Source organism: Panicum hallii, chromosome 3 (genome assembly GCF_002211085.1).
Source record: "Panicum hallii strain FIL2 chromosome 3, PHallii_v3.1, whole genome shotgun sequence".
NCBI classification, from domain to species: Eukaryota; Viridiplantae; Streptophyta; class Magnoliopsida; order Poales; family Poaceae; genus Panicum; species Panicum hallii.
In genome coordinates, this window is record NC_038044.1 from 20194267 (window position 1) to 20213950 (window position 19684).

General features: G+C 46.0%; 2 protein-coding genes across 2 annotated transcripts; one reads left to right on the plus strand and one right to left on the minus strand.

Annotated features, from left to right (window-relative positions):
• The first annotated feature begins 2373 nt into the window (after positions 1-2373).
• LOC112886907 (carbon catabolite repressor protein 4 homolog 4-like) lies at positions 2374-8368 on the plus strand. Its single transcript, XM_025952930.1, has 10 exons — positions 2374-2586; positions 2674-2759; positions 2867-2916; positions 3137-3186; positions 3959-4028; positions 5020-5141; positions 5451-5560; positions 6957-7107; positions 7256-7403; positions 7901-8368. Exons 1-10 carry the CDS (start codon positions 2471-2473, stop codon positions 8189-8191), a joined length of 1194 nt encoding a protein of 397 aa, XP_025808715.1. The 5' UTR covers positions 2374-2470; the 3' UTR covers positions 8192-8368.
• Positions 8369-10605: 2237 nt separating this feature from the next.
• LOC112887895 (probable folate-biopterin transporter 7) lies at positions 10606-13797 on the minus strand. The gene is made up of 2 exons (XM_025954183.1): positions 13245-13797; positions 10606-12086 (listed from the first exon to the last, which is right to left on the minus strand). The coding sequence occupies exons 1-2, from the start codon at positions 13519-13521 to the stop codon at positions 11044-11046; spliced, it is 1320 nt and encodes a 439-aa protein (XP_025809968.1). The 5' UTR covers positions 13522-13797; the 3' UTR covers positions 10606-11043.
• Between the last annotated feature and the right edge of the window lie 5887 nt (positions 13798-19684).

A 19684-nucleotide genomic window follows, 5' to 3' on the forward strand; every position in this document is an offset into this window, starting at 1 on the left:
AGAAGGGAGCCCGGGATCTTTTTAAATACTTTCTGTATTTCGGGCTCAATACGCTCTAGCAGATACCAATGGGCAAGACCGGAAGAACTAGCACGAGACTGCAATCGTTGTCATAGCTATACAAAGCGGTGGAAGCAGCAGAGCACTGCGGCTCTGTTCGGAAAAAAGTTATATTTGGTTTCTATTAACTAAAGCAAGCTGACTAGGGACTAAAGTTCCAAATAAAGTGACTAAAAATATTTTTTAGAACTGTTAGCTAAAAGGAGGAGAAGTTGAGAGGGTTTACCTCTTATTTTGATTATTTTGTTTGGAATTTTAATCACTTGATGTAAATAGAAGATGACTAAAATTTAGTCACTACTTTTAATCACTTTATTCAAACATGCATATTCAAATATGCATGTAGCCGATGCGAGTCAACAGTCAAAGCTCGAGAGCCGCGAAGAGGATAAACCGTTGCTGCAACTGCAAGCCTGCAGTGCAGGGACAGAACCGCCAAGCGGGCCCCCCGCTGCACGCAGGATCCAGCGCGGCGGTCACCCACCAGGCAAGGCGCCCTGTAGCAGCGTGACGGCCGAGAGCCCCAGCAGGCAGCAGCAGCTTGTCCGCATGTGGCGCCACGAGGCCACGAGAAAAGAGAACGGCGAGGACCGAGGACGAGACCGAGACCACACAGACAACCCCCCAGCCAGGCAGCGGGCCAGCCATCTGCCGCATTCCCGGGCCCTGCCGCCCACGCACCACGGCAGCCGGCCGCGCGCCCCGCGGGCGGGGCCATGGCCCTTGGCGTGGCGCCCGGCCGAGGCGGCCGCGCGAGGGCCGCGTGTTCGGCGCCGCGCGGCGGATGGCTGGATCCAGTCCAAGTCCGGGGCCGCGGGCGAGCGAGCGCGCGCCGGCTTTCGGTTTCGAAATCTTCTCGTGGCCCGTGGTCGTTCCGGCTCGCCTATAGCCATGTCGTACGGCCTGCTGGATTTGCCTTGTTTTTAACTGCCCGTGCAGGCCGATAACAGAACGGCTAGTCCTGGTGAGCCGGAAGTTTTCAAAATTGCTTCGCCGAGCAAGTCGCTGTGAATTTTGCTCAGCTTGCTAGCCCTCTCACGCGGGCAACGGTGATGCGAGCCCCGGAGCTTTTACCGGCCTCGGCTTCACCTATTTTGCATAAATCAACGTATTGTAGTATGAAATCGTTTCGTAAGCTGCGATAAAAATGAATTAGAAATCGGATGAAGTTACTATTTTTTGGTTTTACTGATTTTGGCTTCACACCTCTGAAGCCGTTTCGGAAGACCCCTCGGGCTCTACAATTTGTGAAGATAATGTTGCTCAGGTGCTTTTCAGCAAAGTAGTCGGATACTCCCTTTTCAAAAATACATATTGTATTATGGTATCCTACATCAAATTTTTTAACTTCTATAAAGTTTATAAAAAATATATTAACATTAATAATATTAAATAAATATACTATCAAGACTTGATAGTGAATTTAATGAAACTAGTTTGGTGTGAGTATTTTTTAAAATTAGTTCAAAGTGAAAAAAGAATTAGAGTTGGGACGGAATTAAAAACAACCAACATTCCGAAACAAAGGGACCAAGTAGGTTTTCAAGTCGTCAGGTAAACGAACTTTAAGTCGCATCATTTACTTATAATGAAAAATCCATCGTTTATGTTAGTACGATAGTGCATACACTTTTAAATTAACTAGTACGATGGGAACTATAGCATGAATTTTTTATTCAATTTTTTTTCATCGCTTACATACCAAGACCAACTTTTCATGATGATGATTATTTTAATAGTGGAAAGCAGAGAGCAGCAGCAACTTGCATTCATAAATATGGAAAGAAACATTTGAGGGTCTATCATGTTGGATCCACATGTGACGTGACATCCCTCCGCGCATAATCCCTATACTTTTAGCATCGGAACCCTACTTCTTTCTCTTTCAGCAAAAAAGTAACATGAGATAGACATTATAAAGTGGAGTAAAATGATTTTTCCTTTCAACTTATGATGCTCTAGTTTCACGCATTCAACATTATGTTGTTGTTTCTTGACATTCGACGGAATCTTATCCATTTTTGTCATAAAACACAAGTAAAACTACACATAAAGCATCTCAGATCTTGGCAAAACTTTAATATAAATATTTAAAATTATATAAACAAACATGGTCCAGCGGCATAACTCTAAAGAATTTTAAGCTTTAAATGGCTTAAACTTTGAGATCTATTGAAAGGGAATTCGTTCATGCACGCAGTCTCGAAACGTTTTCATCCGTCGTCCCTTCTTCTTTTGAGTGATGACATTGACATCTGACGCGACCTCAAAAACTAAAAAGCGTGTAGACCGTAGACGTACTGACAGGTGGGACCACTTACCAGATCAGATTCAAACATATCGTCATCGTCGGAGGCAGAGCCGTCTCGTCGGCGGCGGCGGAAAGCCGGTATCCAGCCGGAAGCTACCGATGCTAAAACCCCAGACGGCGTGGACAGCTTCCCTCCCTCTCTTCCTCCTTCGTCGCTGCTCGAGATCCGCGCCCAACCCCTTTCCTCCCGGCGGCCGCCGGCTTCCCTGTCTCCCGTGAGGGCACTCCCCATCCCTAACCCCAGCTCCTTCCTTCCTCTCTCGCCTCCTTCGTTCTAACGATTCAGCGGATCCGCGAATCAGGGTTTGCAAGCGGCGGATGAGCACGCAGGCGCACCCCAGGTTCGCCCCCCTCCCCACGGAGCAATCTGAATCCCAAACCGATGCCGGTCAGTACTCGTCAGCCTGAAATCCTAAACGAAGCTAATCACTCATGCTTGCAACAGTGGAACTCCGGTGCGATTGATGTTAACATCGTTTCGGGTTTTGGTTCCAGGGGCTGCAGGGTATCAGTTCCGGCTGGTCTCCTACAACATCTTGGCCCAGGTATGGCCGTGCTTACTTTCTGATGTTGCTTAGCTTTTGGGCATAGGCCCTGTTTGGTTCCGATTATTTTAGATTTTGAAGGCTCGATTTTAGAAAATTCAAAAGTCGGATGACTCACAGAATCGAGAATCGAGACTCCAAAATAAGCTGAAATAAACGGGGCCATAGATTGATGCTGGTGCGTTGCCATCCGCGCCTAATAATTTGCTCTGCTATGCAGGTTTATGTTAAGAGTACATTTTTCCCGCATTCTCCATCTGCGTGCCTCAAGTAAGCTCGACTGACTAGCTGTTTGTAATGTTCTATTGGATTTTCCATACAATCATGGTGCTTATGAGCCCAGTATAATGCTGTATAGTCATGGTGTATGACAAAGGAAGGAATGGAAAATATTCCTGGTCTAAATATTCCATATGGCTTACTTGAACTATGATGCTTCATAAGTGGAACAAAATGATACTGAAATATACATGAATTTGGTGCCATAAATGGTATCCCAGCAACCTTTGATCAAACTGGACAGAGTGTTTGCTAAGAAATACAGCATTTAGATGTTGCTCATAAACTTATAATATTAAATTCTTGAAACAGCTATAGACAATATGGGACATATCTGGCTGCCCATGGGTAGCTATCTAAATGGCTGCCCATGGGACATAGAAACTTCATAGTTTTCATTGTTTAATCGAAAGTTCACTTGGGGGAATTACAAAATTATAGAACTTCTTTGAATCATATATTTTAGTTTGTTCTCATTCATCAAATTTTATGTAGATGCCATCAGTGGTTTCACTAACAAGGTTTACACTATAGTGTCCTTGCAAGTTTCTGTATTGACATGAAAAATATTATTGAATTTATAGATATGCATTAAAATGTAAAGATATTACTACAATCAAGCTTGCCTTTTAACTGCTGTAAACGTTCGGCCTATCTTGGTGGGTGTGGGCTTGGGTTGGTGGGAGGGGATACCCTTGAGTGTCACAGCGATGTTCCTTTTCCTGCCCCTAACTTATGTTTCTCTTTCATGTTTGCAAAATAGGTGGAAATCTCGATCCAAAGCTGTTCTAACAGAACTCAAGAGTTTCGATGCTGACCTCATGTGTATACAGGTGGGCCCTTATTGTGAACTTTCAACTAATAATAACACTCATTTCTGTTTTGTCATTCTGTGGTCATATTAAGTACTCCCTCCGTCCCATGAAGAGTGCAATTCTAGTCTTTTTCAGACAGATTAGCGGTGGCGTGAAAAGACTCTCATGCCCTCATTTGTTGGCCACATGCAGTTAGTTTTGGCATGCAAATCAAATCTAACCACTTAATTAGGCAGATAGTTGAGATCCAATTCCTATGATTGCACTCTTTATGAGATTTTTTTCAAATGCAGGATTGCACTCTTCATAGGATGGAGGAAGTACTATTTAGTGTTTACAGTCACTTTACAGAATATGTTGGCTTTGAGATGAGATGAGATGTTGGCTTTTCAGCTCAAATTTTATTTTTATTTAGTACTCCTATATAGGGTAGCGTCCTAAATTTTTCCGTAGAGAATGAATAGGAAGAAAACCAACAAATTGTGCTGATTTGCGCAGCTGACCAAATATAGATCCTACCTTGTGTGTGCCATCTTGTACCCCCCAACTTCTTCTTTTCCTGTACTCCTCTGAATCCTCTCTGTATTCCTTGCTTTCCTGTCTTTATCCTCTGTCCACAGCTTCTCCTTCTGTTCCTTGGCACCCAGGGGTGATAACAGGTAGCACAATTTACTTCATTTGCTTATTGTATGATACGATACATGTGCTTATGTCTTTTGAAGCAATTCCATCCCCTCACTATATGGCATGCACGACATGGCCCAGTAGGGGTTTGTGATGTAATGTTAGGTTGACATGTCTTCATTTAACAAACTGGACCCTGGTTTTGTCCAATTAGATTCCAACTCTATTGCATGTGGTGTAAAATTATTCTTTTCCTATTCGTGCATAATTTTTTTGGGGATGCTAGCATAGCTACTGTTCATGGTCATTCTCTATTGTGTGGAATGATTCTCTTCTTGTTCATGCTTGTAAGTAAGGCAATACATAATTCATGTGACTCTCACAGGAGTTGGATGAATACGATACCTTCTACAAGAAAAACATGGAAAATTCTGGATATTCAAGTATTTACATTCAGCGATCTGGAGATAAACGGGACGGCTGTGGTATATTCTATAAACCAAAAAGGTACCGATATTCCCTTGATTGTTATATACGTCACAACAGTTAGTGATCTCAGGAATAAGTAATGCTAAACTTTACCCATCAAAATATGAGTTCTCTTGCATCCAATTTATCACTGTTGGTTTCACATGAAAACTGATCATCATTGGCTCTGGTCTTTAATTTGGGAACACATATCTTGTGAATGAATGACTAATGATCTAGAAAGTTGGACATGGAAAATGTTGGGTTTTCTAGTAGCTTGCGAATTTCGTGTACATTGCAGAAGTATTTTTAGTTCATCCCCCTTTTTTGACTCTGTTATCTTTGCAGTGCGGAACTGGTGCAGAAAGAAGGAATACATTACAATGATTTAGTGGAAAAATATGTTCATAGTGATCATGTACATATTGCCCCGCCAAATAATTCTTCACTAGAAGAAGGTAATGGGAGTTGTATCTGAGTATAATACTATCCTGACTTACAGTGCGGTTGTCTATCAGCGGGATATAAATCTTCGAAGTTGTAAAATGGGCTAAACATGTTTGCAAGTTATATGTTAGAAGAGGTTTGTCGGTTCTGGAAATGGCCGGCAGCTAACCTACTCGAAGTGTGTATTGTGCGTCGTGATCGGAGGTGGCCTAGCACACAATGACTCAAGATTTATACTGGTTCAGGCAAATGTGCCCTACGTCCAGTCGAGGGTCGGTCAGATGTATTGCTTGAGCCTAGGTGCTCGTGAGAGTTGGGGAGTTACAAGCTTTCGAGTGGAGGATGAATCTCTTGGGTTTTGGTCTGGTTTGGTTTTTTTCTCCCTTTTCTAGGCGGCTGACCCTCCCTTTTATAGTCCAAGGGGGTCTCCTTTATAGGGAAACCAAAGGTAGAAAGAGTGAGGTAGAAAGAGAGAGTGTTCCTTGCTTCGCCAGTCGGAGTCGCCAGCTCTGTCAGTCGGGACCGCCAACTCTATCAATTGGGGCCTTCCGATGACCACCGTCCAAGTCCTGCGTCGTGGGGTGGCCGTCTTATCTTGTCCTTGTGCGTCATGCTCCATCGGTCGGGGGGCAAGTGTGCGATGATAAGTACGGTACGGTAGTCACGCTCCGTCCCTGGCGCTACGCCCCATCACTCCGTTGTGATGGAGGCGTGTCCGCCGCATTGTGATGACGTTGCGTCCTGTCCACTCAGAAGGACGGTCAGGTGAAACAGTGCCTCCCTGCTGTGGCAGCGAGGGGCACTGCAATCCCCGTGGGGGGAGTGGTTGGCCTGTACGGCAAGTTGACTTCGTCGTGCATCCTTATCCGTCACACCTGTTCCCGGGGCCCGCCAGTACGCACGCCAGTACGTAGGGTCCGGCTGTCCTCGGTCTCGCTGGTCGGGGATAGCGACACGCGTAAGGCGGAGCCTGGTCCGGGGACCTCAGTTGGAGCGGTGGTACGGACCCAGTCCCCGATCGTCTCCTAGGTCGGGACGCGAGCCATGCTTTTCCCGACCGGCCGGTCTGTTGGGATCATGGACCTGGGCGGCCTGAACAAAGCCGTGGCCTGTGAAGGTGGACGTTCGTTCCGGGTGCTGTATTTAGGCTAGTTTGAATGTCAGCGGGAGGCGGATCCGCTGGGGACCCCGGGTCCCTGGACCCGTCAAGGGGGTTCTTCGTTTTGTTCATAGCTCTTAATAGATTTATCATTGGAGATGCATTGCATATCAGTATCTAGTGAGTAGACAGACTAACCCAACCTCATGCTGTAGCTTTTTTCTGTACGTAGACTTTATTATCTCTTCCCTGGTTTGATGCTTGACTTTAATAATCCATGCTGTCCACCCCCCCCCCCTCTTTTTCAGACACGAATGCAAAGCCAGATAATAGCAAGCGTGGAGATCCAAATGATCCACGCGTAAGATTGAAGCGCGACTGTGTTGGTTTACTCGCAGCTTTCAAGCTCAGTGATCCTTCTGATCACATTTTAATCGTGGCGAATACACATATTTATTGGCAAGTGAAACAATCAGAAATTTCCACTCTCTTTGGAAGATGCTTTCATAATTCACTGCATATTTTTGTTGTGTTTGATTTTAGCTGTATTCGTTGGCAGCTGTTTCCGGCAAATGTATAACCTTCTGGTTGATGCATAATTCTGTAGGGACCCAGAATGGATTGATGTAAAGTTGGCTCAGGCAAAGTATCTTCTTTCGAGAGTCTCTCAGTTTGAGCAACTCATCTCAAATAAATTTAATTGTAAACCTTCAGTGATCATTGCTGGTGACTTCAATTCAACCCCATGTGACAAGGTATGCCTTGCATTTATTTCATTGCTTTTTGAAGCTGACTCGCTTAAAAGAGCATCATATTATGCTTTTGCTGTTCTTGTTATCTAGTGTAATACAAAGTGTAGGTAGAACCGTCTTATAATAGGTAGAATCACCTCTATTATAAGATGATTCTACCTACTGTTTGTTTGTGTTTTGGGTTTCTTAAACCCTTTCCTTTCTTCTTAATATAAAGATACGCAGCTCTCCTGTGTGTTCGAGAAAAAATTCTGAGTCCTTTTTCAATCCTATTATTGAGTGTATTACATTTTTTTGAGACATGTGTGGACCACATGGCTTGTAACATATCTTATAACGAATGGACAGAGCTGTAGATCCATGCTCCACTGAATGATATTAGAAACTTTATGCATAGCAGCTCATATTTAATCCAGTCATGTGTGTGGCATATTGGTTTTATGATGAACATAATCTGTCAAACAGTCCCAGCTCATTTGATTAAGTACTACAATTTTCAGGTATACAATTATCTTGTATCAGCCAACATAGAATCTACAGATGAAGCTCCGATCAAGTTACGCAGCCTTTATGCTGCGAATGGAGGGGAGCCAGAGTTTACAAACTACACTCCTGGTTTTACTGGAACACTGGACTACATATTCTTGTCGAACGGTAGTTCAATAAAACCTACTAGCCTACTTTGTTTGCCGCGAGGGGATTCTGCGGATGTGCAAGGAGGCCTGCCCAACTTTCAACATCCTAGTGATCATTTACCAATTGGTGCTGATTTTCTTGTAGTTAACAGATAGTACACAGACCTGTTGCTTTTTGAACCGCAATAGAAAGTGCCTTTGAATATTTGTTTTGTTTGCACAGTTCAGGCTTCAGATTTAACGTGTAATATCTCAAGGCGCATTTCCTTTTTTTTCCCCTTGTGGAGCCAATAGCAATTAATAATACCAATTGTTATTTTGTTATTTATAGTTTAATATGCGTCCCATGAAACCATGAATCAAAAGGGTTCAAATAACCTGGCTGTAACAGATTTGTAGGTTATATGTCAAGTAGATTCCGTTACTATTTTGCTGTGAATGGACATGGCGGAACTAAGATCATGACCCTGGATGGTAATGGCACAGCTTGGAACCATCATGAATCCAAAGTGCCAATTTTATGGTCCCGATAACATTAGACTACAGCAAAGCCTAAGCTAGTACGGTGTTATACTGGAGGGACCGAGGGATCATGTGCATCTGCTACTCCCAACTACTGGAAACACACAGCTAAACAAATTAGTGTCGCTGAATGAAATTATATGAAAAACATTCGTGAAACTAGGAATTTTCAATCATGATGATGCACATGTTTTGAAAACATTGATGCACATGATGGCACACAGCTCAAGGTTTTTATTTTAAGATGAAAGTGGATGCTATTATTTTCAGAACAGGATTCTTATCTTGTTGGAGTTGAATTATGTCGGTACATACGGACAGGGGTACCTCCTGCTAGGTAGTCCAGCTCTGGCGTGTGCGCCAAGCGTATCGTGGCGGACGCACTCCACCGCATGTTCGGCCACCTTTCCTCGATCGTCGCCAAGGAGCTGCTCAACGACCAGAAGGTCGGGGTAGTCCGTTGCGAGTAGATCTGCATATCCGCGGGCCTTGTTTGCCAGTGAGCCGTCTGACAGAGTGTCCAACCTGATGGGCGCAAGATTATCCGCGCCCTCGCCCTTGCCCTTTGGGTGACGAGGAGTACGGCCTGGGCCTGACAGCTGGGATCATGGTCTCCGGATCTCCCCCCTCGTGCTCTTATAGGTCCGGCGCCTCCACGTACCCACAAGGACAGGGTGCTCGGGAATGGCCTCCACAGGCCCGGACCCCGGGGGAGGGGGGGGGGTCCGGCGCCGCCACATGTGAGTGCCAGACCCCTATGGGCCTGTCCACCCGGACTGGCCTTGGGGGCCCAGACCTCCCTTCCCCACGGGAAGGGGTCCGGTGCCACCACGTGCCCGTGGCAGAAGGCCTTCCGTGGGACGCCAGCCCAACTGCTGCATTAAATGCGGGTAGGTGGGTTGCGCGTGCCCAAGACAAGGCATGGCCTGCCCACTGACACACTGGGCACGTATGCTGACACCACGGTAAGGCCGCCTGTTTCCAAGGCGGCGCGTCGCGTCACTGTGCTCTGCACGCTGGCGCGCGGCGTATAGTCACATCACAGCGCCGCGCGCGTGAGCAAGGGGTAATGATGGTTTGCTGCAGGAGAGCTGAAACGTGCGCTGCCACAGTGTGCACGGAGGCGTCAGCGCGGCGGGTCAATGCAGCCCCTTCGCTTGTCAGAGGGTACTAACCCAACAGTGACAGCACGTCTTCCACTGCGCGTAACACTGACAGCAGGTACTGTGCCGGTAAGGTGGCACATGACCATATCTTGGCTGTAGATACGCACATCAACTTCTCGATCGAGAGGGCTACAGGAAGGAGCTGGAGAGGAAGATCTCTGGATCTCTCGCATCACAGGCTCCAGTCTGTGCATTATTTAATGTATAGCCGGGTCCACCTGTCGGGGCCCCGCTCAGTGTATGCACTCCCCTTAGCCTATAAAAGGGAGAGTGCGCCTGCTAGGACATAAGTTTTTTCATGTCCACAAACACACAAGACTCACATACTCACAAGCAATATAACACACAGTGGACGTAGGGTTTTACGCTCCGGCGGCCCGAAACACTCTAAATTCCCGTGTCTTTTCCGTATTCGTCCCTCCTTTGATCAAGCATTCCTAAATCTCCCCTAAACTCATCGTAGACTAGGATTAGACGGGTGCATTCCGCACCCGGCTGAAGATTTCCTCTGGCAAATTCCATGTACCTGAGGCGTAGTTGCGCTCTGAAACAGCAAGCAGCTATGTTGCATTGTGAACTCCCTACAACCTTTGACTACCGAATGAACTTTAGCAGGAATAACTTCATGTGTTTCTTGAAATCTTATCAGATCGTGCTTACAAAAGAGCAGGGATGACTGATTCTGGATAACAAATATGTAGGTGGTGTTATGACAATTGAGTTGTAAAAGGAACTACCAAAAGTTCACAAGCCAGCGTATCTCAAAAACATTTTGCAACGGCTACAGCAGAACACTACCGGGTTTTCCCCTTTTTAAGAAACAACACAGCAAGCCGACAAGATCATTGCAGCATCTGGCCTATTTCCTTCACCTCTGTGATGTTCTCTTCAGGAGGCCACATATTAGACATAACAATGAACATAAGTACATAACCAATCGTCAAACAGTATGGCCACTAGATTACATTTTGTGGGAGAGGCGCACAAACATTGGTAGTGACGCAACATATGCAAATTGAACTGTCCATGTAGAACACATTTAACAAGCAAACCAAGGTACATTAAACAACGTATGGAAACTAGTTACATAAAAGTAATACTTCATCTGTAGAAGAATGGCAGCAAACTTGTATGTACATATATGCTCTTTGCTAGACGATAGTTCTGTCGAAGCTTTAGAGGTTTTAGCACCTGACGAATCTAATCTTCTATTTTCTTTCTGCCGGAGGTGATCACTTTATAGAATTGAACTGGACAAAAAAGGTTAGGGTAAAGCCCGACAGTCACCATTACACAATCTCCAGATGATATATATGTAGTCTATTCTTCTTTCTTCTCCTTTTCTCTTCTCTCTTTGATCAATGACGAGCAACACAATGGTAGCATCGTGCATGCAGCCTCAATCAACAGGCAAGCAGGCAGTGCTGAAAAATCATCTCCAGATACTCCCATGAAGGCAGCAAGAGCAACTCCAAGATAGCCACTGACAATAGTGGCAAGGGCAAGTGCAGACATAACAAAGGCCATTACTGATCCCTCACAGCCAGCAGGGCAAAGTTTTGCAATATGAACACTGAAGGGCAGCACCTTGAAAAACATAAGACCCTCGAACAACCCAGAGAAGACAATTGTGTATATGGAGTCTGGTATTCCGATCTTCCTGTATATTCCCTGAACGAACAACACATCTGACAACATTATGAGCGCTAGGGCAAACTGCAGAACTGACAGGACCTTACGGGCAGACATTGTTTTGAAGTACTTGTTGTATGACATGCTCCAAGCCAAGAGAGCCACTTGCCCAAACACCTTTGATAAGCCAATAACTGATGAGTCTAGTCTTAACACTTCAGTCTGATAGAAGAACATGGTCCCAAGTAGAAAAGGTATGACGGTGTACGATAATGTAAACCATATGATTGACCAAAACATTTCAGGCATACACAGGGCGCATGACAGCTCTTTGACTTGCTTACGGATGCTGGTGAGTGCCGATAGATTGGTAGCTGCCCTTGGGAGTTTGAGAGAGCTCTCAGGTATAGCCACAGTTGTGAAGAACTGGATCACGAGAAGGATTGCAAAAAACAGAAACATGATTCTGGGAGAAAAATAGCTGAGAGCAACGCCACCAAGGAGATTTCCCAAAGCACCAGCAGAAGAGCCAAACATCCAAGCAAAGGATTGAAGCTGACCTGACCCTGAGGAAGAGGTCACTTGCTTCCCGGCCTCTGCTACTATGGCATCATTGGCAACCTCACAAATGGAAGCACCAAAGTTGCTCAAGAGGAGAAAAATGGTAAGAACCGGAAGGGAAATTGCTGGCCAGAGGGCAATCGCTAACCATGAAATTGCCTGCAAGAGAGCTGCAACCAAAACAAGGAAAAGGCAGGTTAGCATGATAATTTTTCACTCCAGTCATAAACAGTAGCAGTGCGATACAATATAAGCATTTCTGGAGAATGGAGTCATTGGTAGGGATATTTATGTTTTTAAAAGTTACAGAAATGTCCTTCGATGCCTGGTTGCGAGCGTCAGCTGTGCCTATTAGTTTCCAATTTTTGTCCTGTCAAGATCCTCCTTGGCCTCATACTAATGATGCCCATTAATTCATCAAGTGACTTAAAAATACAGAAATGACAAAACAGCCCAAATCTCTTGGTATGAAGCCTCAGTCCTTTGGATTCCCTTGGCTTCTTCCGTTGAGTATCTCTCATATCATATTTTCTGTTACTTAACTGATGCGATTTACACATGAAGCTAAGTAGGCTGAGCTGAATTGAAATTCAATGAATCGAGTGATGTTCCCTAATTGTTACGTGGTGTCTATAAGTTGAAACCTGGACTAAAATTATGATCCGTGCATCTACAGCTTTATGTTTTGGGTCCATTGGAACAAGATGCTTCGCCATCTTTGAAGAATTTCATCATGACACTTGTCGTGTGCATGAAAACATTTTGAGGTGGACAACAAGGATTGCATCAAAAGCTGACAGCACATTCATGCCTGCTCTAGTTTGGTTAGGAACTTTCTTGCTTTGATGATTTGCGAATGTGTAACATTAACAAGAGAGCAAATTTGGTGGAACACCGTGTAAAAGTGGTTGCTTTTGAAAGGCAAATCGGAAAAGGAGGTAAAGGCGAATGGTAATTGGAAGGAAAAAAAAAGAAAAGGTGAAAGAGAACAAAAGGAACGGGTGAGAAGAATAAGAGGACAGGGCGGCGCGTGAGCATGCTCTTTGCGGTGGTGTCATTTGCCATGGGACCCACATGTACGAACAACATGAGAGAAAAGAATGTAAAAGATCCAAGGGTGGTTACTCTGTCACTGTGAAGACAGCGCAAAAGGAGAGATAGAGAGATGCTATTGCATATTTGGGGAGTAATTTTTTAAATAAGTTCTGGAAACTTATGAGGAGAATAAGATGACGACGACGTGAATTGGTAACGGCAGAGGTGGGTTTGGGATCTGGGCAGGAAATGCAAGAGCAGATTAGTAATGGGGAATGGAGGAGTGGGCGTACCGCCGATGGCGACGTAAGGCAGGCGCCGGTGCCCGCGAATGGGGACGGCGTCGGAGAGGAGGCCGAGGAGCGGCTTGGCGACCATGGGCAGGTTGGCGGAGGCCTGGAGGATCTGCAGCGAGGAGGCGGCGACGCCCATGCCGTCCTTGAGGAAGAAGTTGACGCCCAGCCACGGGAACAGCCGGAACCCCTGCACCCAGAATCCGACCCCGATCACGAGCCGCCGCCTCGCCTCCGCCGCGGCAGCCTCCGCTGCCACCTTCTCCTCCTTCTCCATGGCGACCCCTCCTCTTCCTCCCCCCAACCGTCGGAATTCAAATCCGAATCTCGCGTCGGCTCCGCTCCTCCCGATCCAAGAGGAGGAGGGTGGAGGGGAAGGCACTGTGAGCTGGTGGGTTCTCGCACCCACGCGTACGAGGACACGTCGAAAGGGGGAGGGATTTGACTAGTTTCGCCGGAATTTATTATTGGCGGAGCGGATCCACGGTGCGAGGGGAGGAGGCGAGCACGCGGCGGGAGTTGTAGAGGACACACCCACACTGGAGCTCCGCCTCTGCGGCCTAACCGAACGCCACGGATGGGCTCGGCGTGTAGCCACGTTGGGCTTTGCAGGGGCCCGCAGCCATGTTGGCGGGCCACCAGTAATAATAATCTGTTGCTTGGTCCGTAAAACTCTTCTGCTGGTTGCTCACATTCATGCAGGGCGACGCTGATTGTGCTTTGTGCAGCAAGAAGGGGAAACGATTGATCATCTGATTGTTGGTTGCTCCGTTACAGAAACAGGTTTGTACAAGAATCAAGATTGCTTCTTGTTCCAAAATGCAGAGACCATTAACACTAAGTCAACTGCTCTGTTTAGTGTCGTTGTAAGTTGCAACAACGTGCAAAGGTTTCAACACCTGAACGTTTGCCAGAGTATAACATGTGAGCACACAGCTAAGTTTGATCTCATTTTGGGCAGTTCTAGACTCGCATTTGTTCCGGAGAAACCAACAATTACAAGTAAAATGCAACAAAAACCATTCCAAGGATGAGAGCTAAACATAAGATTAATTAGTACGAAATGAGAGTAGTGCTCCATACTGAAAGAGACAGTAGCAAACGCACTCAGGGTCCCTTTGGTTCTGATTCTAGGTACCCATTCGCTTCAAAAATTCTGGGATCCGAACCAAAGCCTCCATCGGACCAAGCGCTTCCGAAGAATCACCCGATTCCCGCAGTTCACTTTGGAATCAGGTGAGACACCAGATTTTTACCGATTTTCGTGTATTTACCCGTCTGCCATCAGTTACACAACGTAACGGTTCGGTTTCTTCCCCCCCTGCAGCGAACGTTTCCCATGACCTTCTCCACACGCCGCCTGCCCCCGAAGCGCCGCCCGCCCCCGACGCGCCGCCCGCCGCCCCCGCCGCCCGCCCCGGGGGAACGGGAAAAACAGAGGAGAAAAGATAAGGAACGGGAAAAGGGAGAAGGGAAAAGGGAAAAAAAGAAAGAAGAAAGGAAAAATAGAAAGAAAAAAAGAGGAAAGGAATGAAGAGAAAAAAAAGAAAGAAGAAAAGAAATTGTTCAATTATTTTTAAAACGTGGATATATATTTTGTATAAATTATTATATATGTCAAATATTAACAAACATGAATATTCCCTTTCCAGAACAGTCATCTACATGTCCATGCGATTAATTAGTATATAAACAGCCTTATGGGATCTCAGGAGCATAACAGACATTTTTACAGAAATCCACAGCTGACAGTTGTTTCAGCCAAACAGCTTTCAGTTTTCCCACAGCTGTCAGCCCACAACAGCTTTCCCACAGCTGATTCCAGTAATCAGATTTTCAGAAATTCACAGCTGAACCAAACACACCCTCAGAAATGCCAGTCAAACATACCTTCTAACCATGAGTGGATACTGAGTTGCCTCATAATCTAAAATAATTGAACAAGACTAGCTTGACTAATTTCGTTTCATTTTTATACCCTCCATCCATCTGTATCTAAGACCCCTGGTGAAGCCGATTCTTCTCCGGCCTCCTTGACCATGGACGCCAACAGTCTAAGCTCATAGGCCACGCAACATCTTCGTATTTTCGTAGATCGCCAAACATGCGTTCATATTGAGGTTACCTCTATATCGATCTTCACCAGCCATCGTCTTTTTTTTCAAAGCTGGTGAAACTGAAAAGAAAAAAAGGGTTTAGCCCATTAGTTGCAATGATAAGTTTATGTCACATGCGTAGCTAGAAGCCGAGATACACTTCGCCCCGTTTGGATGTTAGGTAGTCTAGAATTTAGAATTGGTATTGCTACACCTAAACTTCAGCTGTTTGGAATCTCAGCTCAATACTAGACGGTATTCGTTATACACCCTGAAAGGACCAACACTAGGCTTAGAGGGGGGGTGAATAGGTCTTGTCCAAATTTTCCTGAAAACCTTGGCAGAAAATCGTCAGTGGCCGGATGATCCGGCACTAGGTCGGATCTTCCGGGGGTCGGATGATCCGGCCTAAGGTTGGATCTTCCTGCCGGGAGAAAGTGACCAACAACTAAATTCAAAATATACTTAACTTTTGACAATTCCTTCGAATACAAAGTTGGTAAAAGGTATTGCAAAGCCTATGCAGGTATCCAATGTGCGAGATCTACACCTATCTAGTAGATCGGGTCGAAACAATCTTAAGAACGATATGAACAATAATAAGTAATGGAGACACAAGATTTAATCCGAAGTTCACTCCACAAAAGAGCTACGTCTCCGTTGAGATGCTCACAAAGAGCCGGGCTATCACTAGCCCCAAATCTCTCACAATCAACCACAAAGGAGGATTAAGTTACTTACTATAAATCTCACAAAGAGATGGGTAATACAAACTTCCGGGAGCTCAAACCACAAGGGAATGGGAGCTTCCCGGCACCTCTAACCGTCTAGGAGCAGGGCTCCAAGAGTAATAAACGCAAATTGACGAATCAAAGGATGCTTCAAGTGCTTCTTGAGATTAACTAGTGAAAGCCCACGAAGTGCTCTCTTCCCACACCCCAAACTCACTTCCTCTCAATCCCTAGGTGAATCTTTGCAAGAATCAAGCTCTTGGATGGAGGAGAGAGTTGAAATCAATGCTGTGGAGGGGTGTTGGGTCGTGGGAAGCAGCAGCAATGAATTAGGGGGGTAAGAGGGTATAAATACCCCACCCTCCTCAAGTGACCGTTATGTGTAAACTGAGAGGTACCGGATCATCCGGCCTATAACCGGATCATCCGACCCAGCACTGATTTTAAGCATGAAAAGCTCTCCAGAATTCTCAGGGCCGGATCATCCGGCCAGGGGGTCGGATCATCCGGCCAGCAACAGAGGGTTCCAGGTATATAGGCCGGATCATCCGGCCTAGGGCCGGATCATCCGACCCAGGGCAGGGGGGACAGCACGGCAGACCGGATCATCCGGCATGGGGCATGGGATATTGGCTGGCAAACCGGATCATCCGGCTTAGGGCCGGATCATCCGACCCAGATGAACTTGGAAGGAAGGTTTTCTCAAAAAGGAGTATTTCATCTCAAATTGAAGTACTTTGACAACCTGGATCAATCGACAGCATCCCCCTTTATAGTACGGTGGTCCTATACTCAAATTCAAAATGAAAATTTGAATTAAATCACCAGTGAACTCCACCACCATACAAATTTGAATTGGGGACCTTCTTTTCATTTTCTTCACAATTCTTTTCATTTTATTCATGCAGACAACTTCATCAAAGCATCATATCCCAAATTATGATTGTCAAGAATCACCAAAATCAATTAGGGGCCTAGATGCACTTTCACACCCACACACCCTCCCCGGCCTCCCCGTCTCCCACGCCCTCTTCTCTCTTTCCAGTTCTCCACCTCCCTCCTCTCTCTCTCGCCTGCTGCCCTCCTCTCTGTCCGTCACCCTCCCCATCTCTCCGCTTCTCTCTCTCGCTCGCTCTCGCGCGCGCCACTCTCCCCTCTCTCTTCGCTGCCCTCCTCTGTTTCGCATGCGAGCGCTGCCCCCATCTTTCCGCTACCCTCCTCTCTCTTGCGTGCGCGTGCCACCCTCCTCTTTCTCCCTCACGCGCACACACACACATCTCTCTGCCGCCCTCCGGCGTGGAGCTCGAGCTGAGGGCTCTGGCGGCGGTTGAGTGCGGGGCTGCGGCGGTGGTTCCGATGATGGAGGAGGACGTCGACTCGGTGCTGTGGCTCCGGCGGAGGAGGATGGAGTGCAGCGGCACGGAAAAGGATGTTGCATGGGACGGAAAGACGTTGCATGGGACGATACAGCCTTTCTCCGGCGAGGCAGGGGGAAGCAATGGTGAGCTCCTCCCTAGGCGAGTGCGGCGTGACCATCTCCAATGAGGCAAGGGTGCGACGTGGCTGGAGGTGGAGAGGATGACGGGTCAATTTTCAATATCTTAACATGCGCATCCAAACAACATTTGGTATTTGTTACTTTATTTGATTGCAACTAGTAATTTCATCTGCATCCAAACAATAGATTTGGTATTATAATCCATTTTCAATACTAGTCTGCTTTGGTACTGGGACCTAACTTAATTCCAACTGCTCAATATCTGTATTCAAACTACGATGTCTCAATTCTAACTGTAACATAAAACCATTTTGTAAGCGGAGCTAAAAATAAACGAGAATTCAGATAAATTTATTTTTCTCAGGTTTCACCGGCTTTAACTTCACTAATAAAGCTCCTAAACTGTTCCTTTAGCAGTAGGATTTAGCCCTTCAGAATCACCGATTACTGAACATTAGGGGAAGAGGAAGAGGAGGCTTTGCCTTTGCGGCCGCCGCCTCTGATGGATTTGAAGCTTCGTGTAAACCGAACCATGTGTCGCTCTCTCAGAAAAGAAGAAGGCGGCGCTGATTTTTCTTCCTTTTTTGAGAGGAAGAAGACGGCGGCGCTGCTGAGCCGCAGCCACCGGCGGACCGAGGGTGGATTGGGCTTGTGATTAATTGCTACTGGTTGATTATGGCATCAGGCCAAGCCCATCTTTAAACGTAACTGACTTGAGTTTTCGGGGGTTCCGGCTAATGAACTTTTTTAAAAAAAAGGGATTAAAAAAAATTAAAATTCGAAAAAGGGGAGCCGGATGGGGGAAATTAGGAAAATGGGTGCTTCCCGCCCACTGAACGGGCGGGTAGCGTGGGGCCGGGGACCTCCCGCCCAACCAGCGGGCGGGATGTCCCCCGAGGGCCTCTTCGCAAATAATTTTTTCGCGGAGAGGTCCCTGGGAGGGCATCCCGCCCAACCAAAGGGCAGGATGTTGTGCTTAGGGGCATTCCGCCCTTTGGTTGGACGGGAGGTCCCCCCATGGGCTATATAAGCCCCAACCTGCCCCGAAAATTCCATTTTATCCAGCAAAAATCAGAAAAAAGAGAAAGAGAGGAGAGGAAGAGAGAAGAGGAAGCGGCGAAGCCCTGTCCACACGTCGATTTGGAGGTATATTCTCATTCTAGCCGTATAAGTACTTGAAAATGACTATAATTTAGGAAATATTTCTTAGAGTAGTTATGTTTTGAATAGTTTTTAGTATTTTCATTTATTTTTAGTATAATTTATAATCTGAATAGTTTAGAATCTATAAAATATAATCTGAAATTTAGGATCGTCGTTCGTTGTGTATTAATATGTAGTATAACTAGTTTATTAATGATTGACAGATATGTCTTCCGAGAGGGGTATTTTCAGTATATATTACGGAGAAGGAAATATGATTTATGGGCCGAATGGGGTAGATTTAAGTGAATTCAACTGTGCGGTCAGAGGAATTATCAGGCCGCACGAGAGAACATTTGAATCCCTATGCAACTGGTTAATGAGGGGATTAAGGATTAATCAGGAGACACACACTGTGAGTGTTCAATGCGTCATAAATCGTACCACTCACGCTTTGATCTGGGAGCTGATGCCACTTGCAAGCAACGAGGACTGGTTAACTTATCTGCAAAATGCAAGTCATTGGCAATGGCCACTGGTACTCCTTGTCAGTGTGCAACAAAACCCTTTGATAAACATTGAAGCTGCTCCGGGGATGAAAATATTGATGAAGAAGTTGAGGAGGCAAACATTGAGGCAGGTGGCACCGAAGCACCTCAATGTGTGGCTGATGAGGGGGAGAACATACCCTTTATTGTTGAACAGCTGCAAGACGAAGAACGTGAATTGGATGAAGCAATGAATGCCATGGCGGGTGCATGCCTACAAGGGTAAATGGAAAGATTATTGGGAATGCTCCATTGTCACTCAGCACACTTGTCATTTGCCTGGGGTGCAGAAGAGCCATCGCAACCTCACGTCGCAATACATCGCAAATGAGATGTACGGGACGATAGTACAGAACTTGTCATATGAACCAAAGTCTATTATCAGGTACATTCAGGAAAAGTACAAGTATACCATCTTATACAG

Excerpts from the sequence above, each read along its gene's own strand:
- LOC112886907 (XM_025952930.1), top strand. The coding sequence starts at position 2,471 with ATGCTAAAACCCCAGACGGCGTGGACAGCTTCCCTCCCTCTCTTCCTC. Across the intron at positions 2,917-3,136 it reads CCTACAACATCTTGGCCCAG|GTTTATGTTAAGAGTACATT; the intron begins GTATGGCCGTGC and ends TCTGCTATGCAG. Across the intron at positions 3,187-3,958 it reads TCTCCATCTGCGTGCCTCAA|GTGGAAATCTCGATCCAAAG; the intron begins GTAAGCTCGACT and ends TTTGCAAAATAG.
- LOC112887895 (XM_025954183.1), bottom strand. The coding sequence starts at position 13,521 with ATGGAGAAGGAGGAGAAGGTGGCAGCGGAGGCTGCCGCGGCGGAGGCG. Across the intron at positions 12,087-13,244 it reads GCCTTACGTCGCCATCGGCG|CTCTCTTGCAGGCAATTTCA; the intron begins GTACGCCCACTC and ends TTTTGGTTGCAG.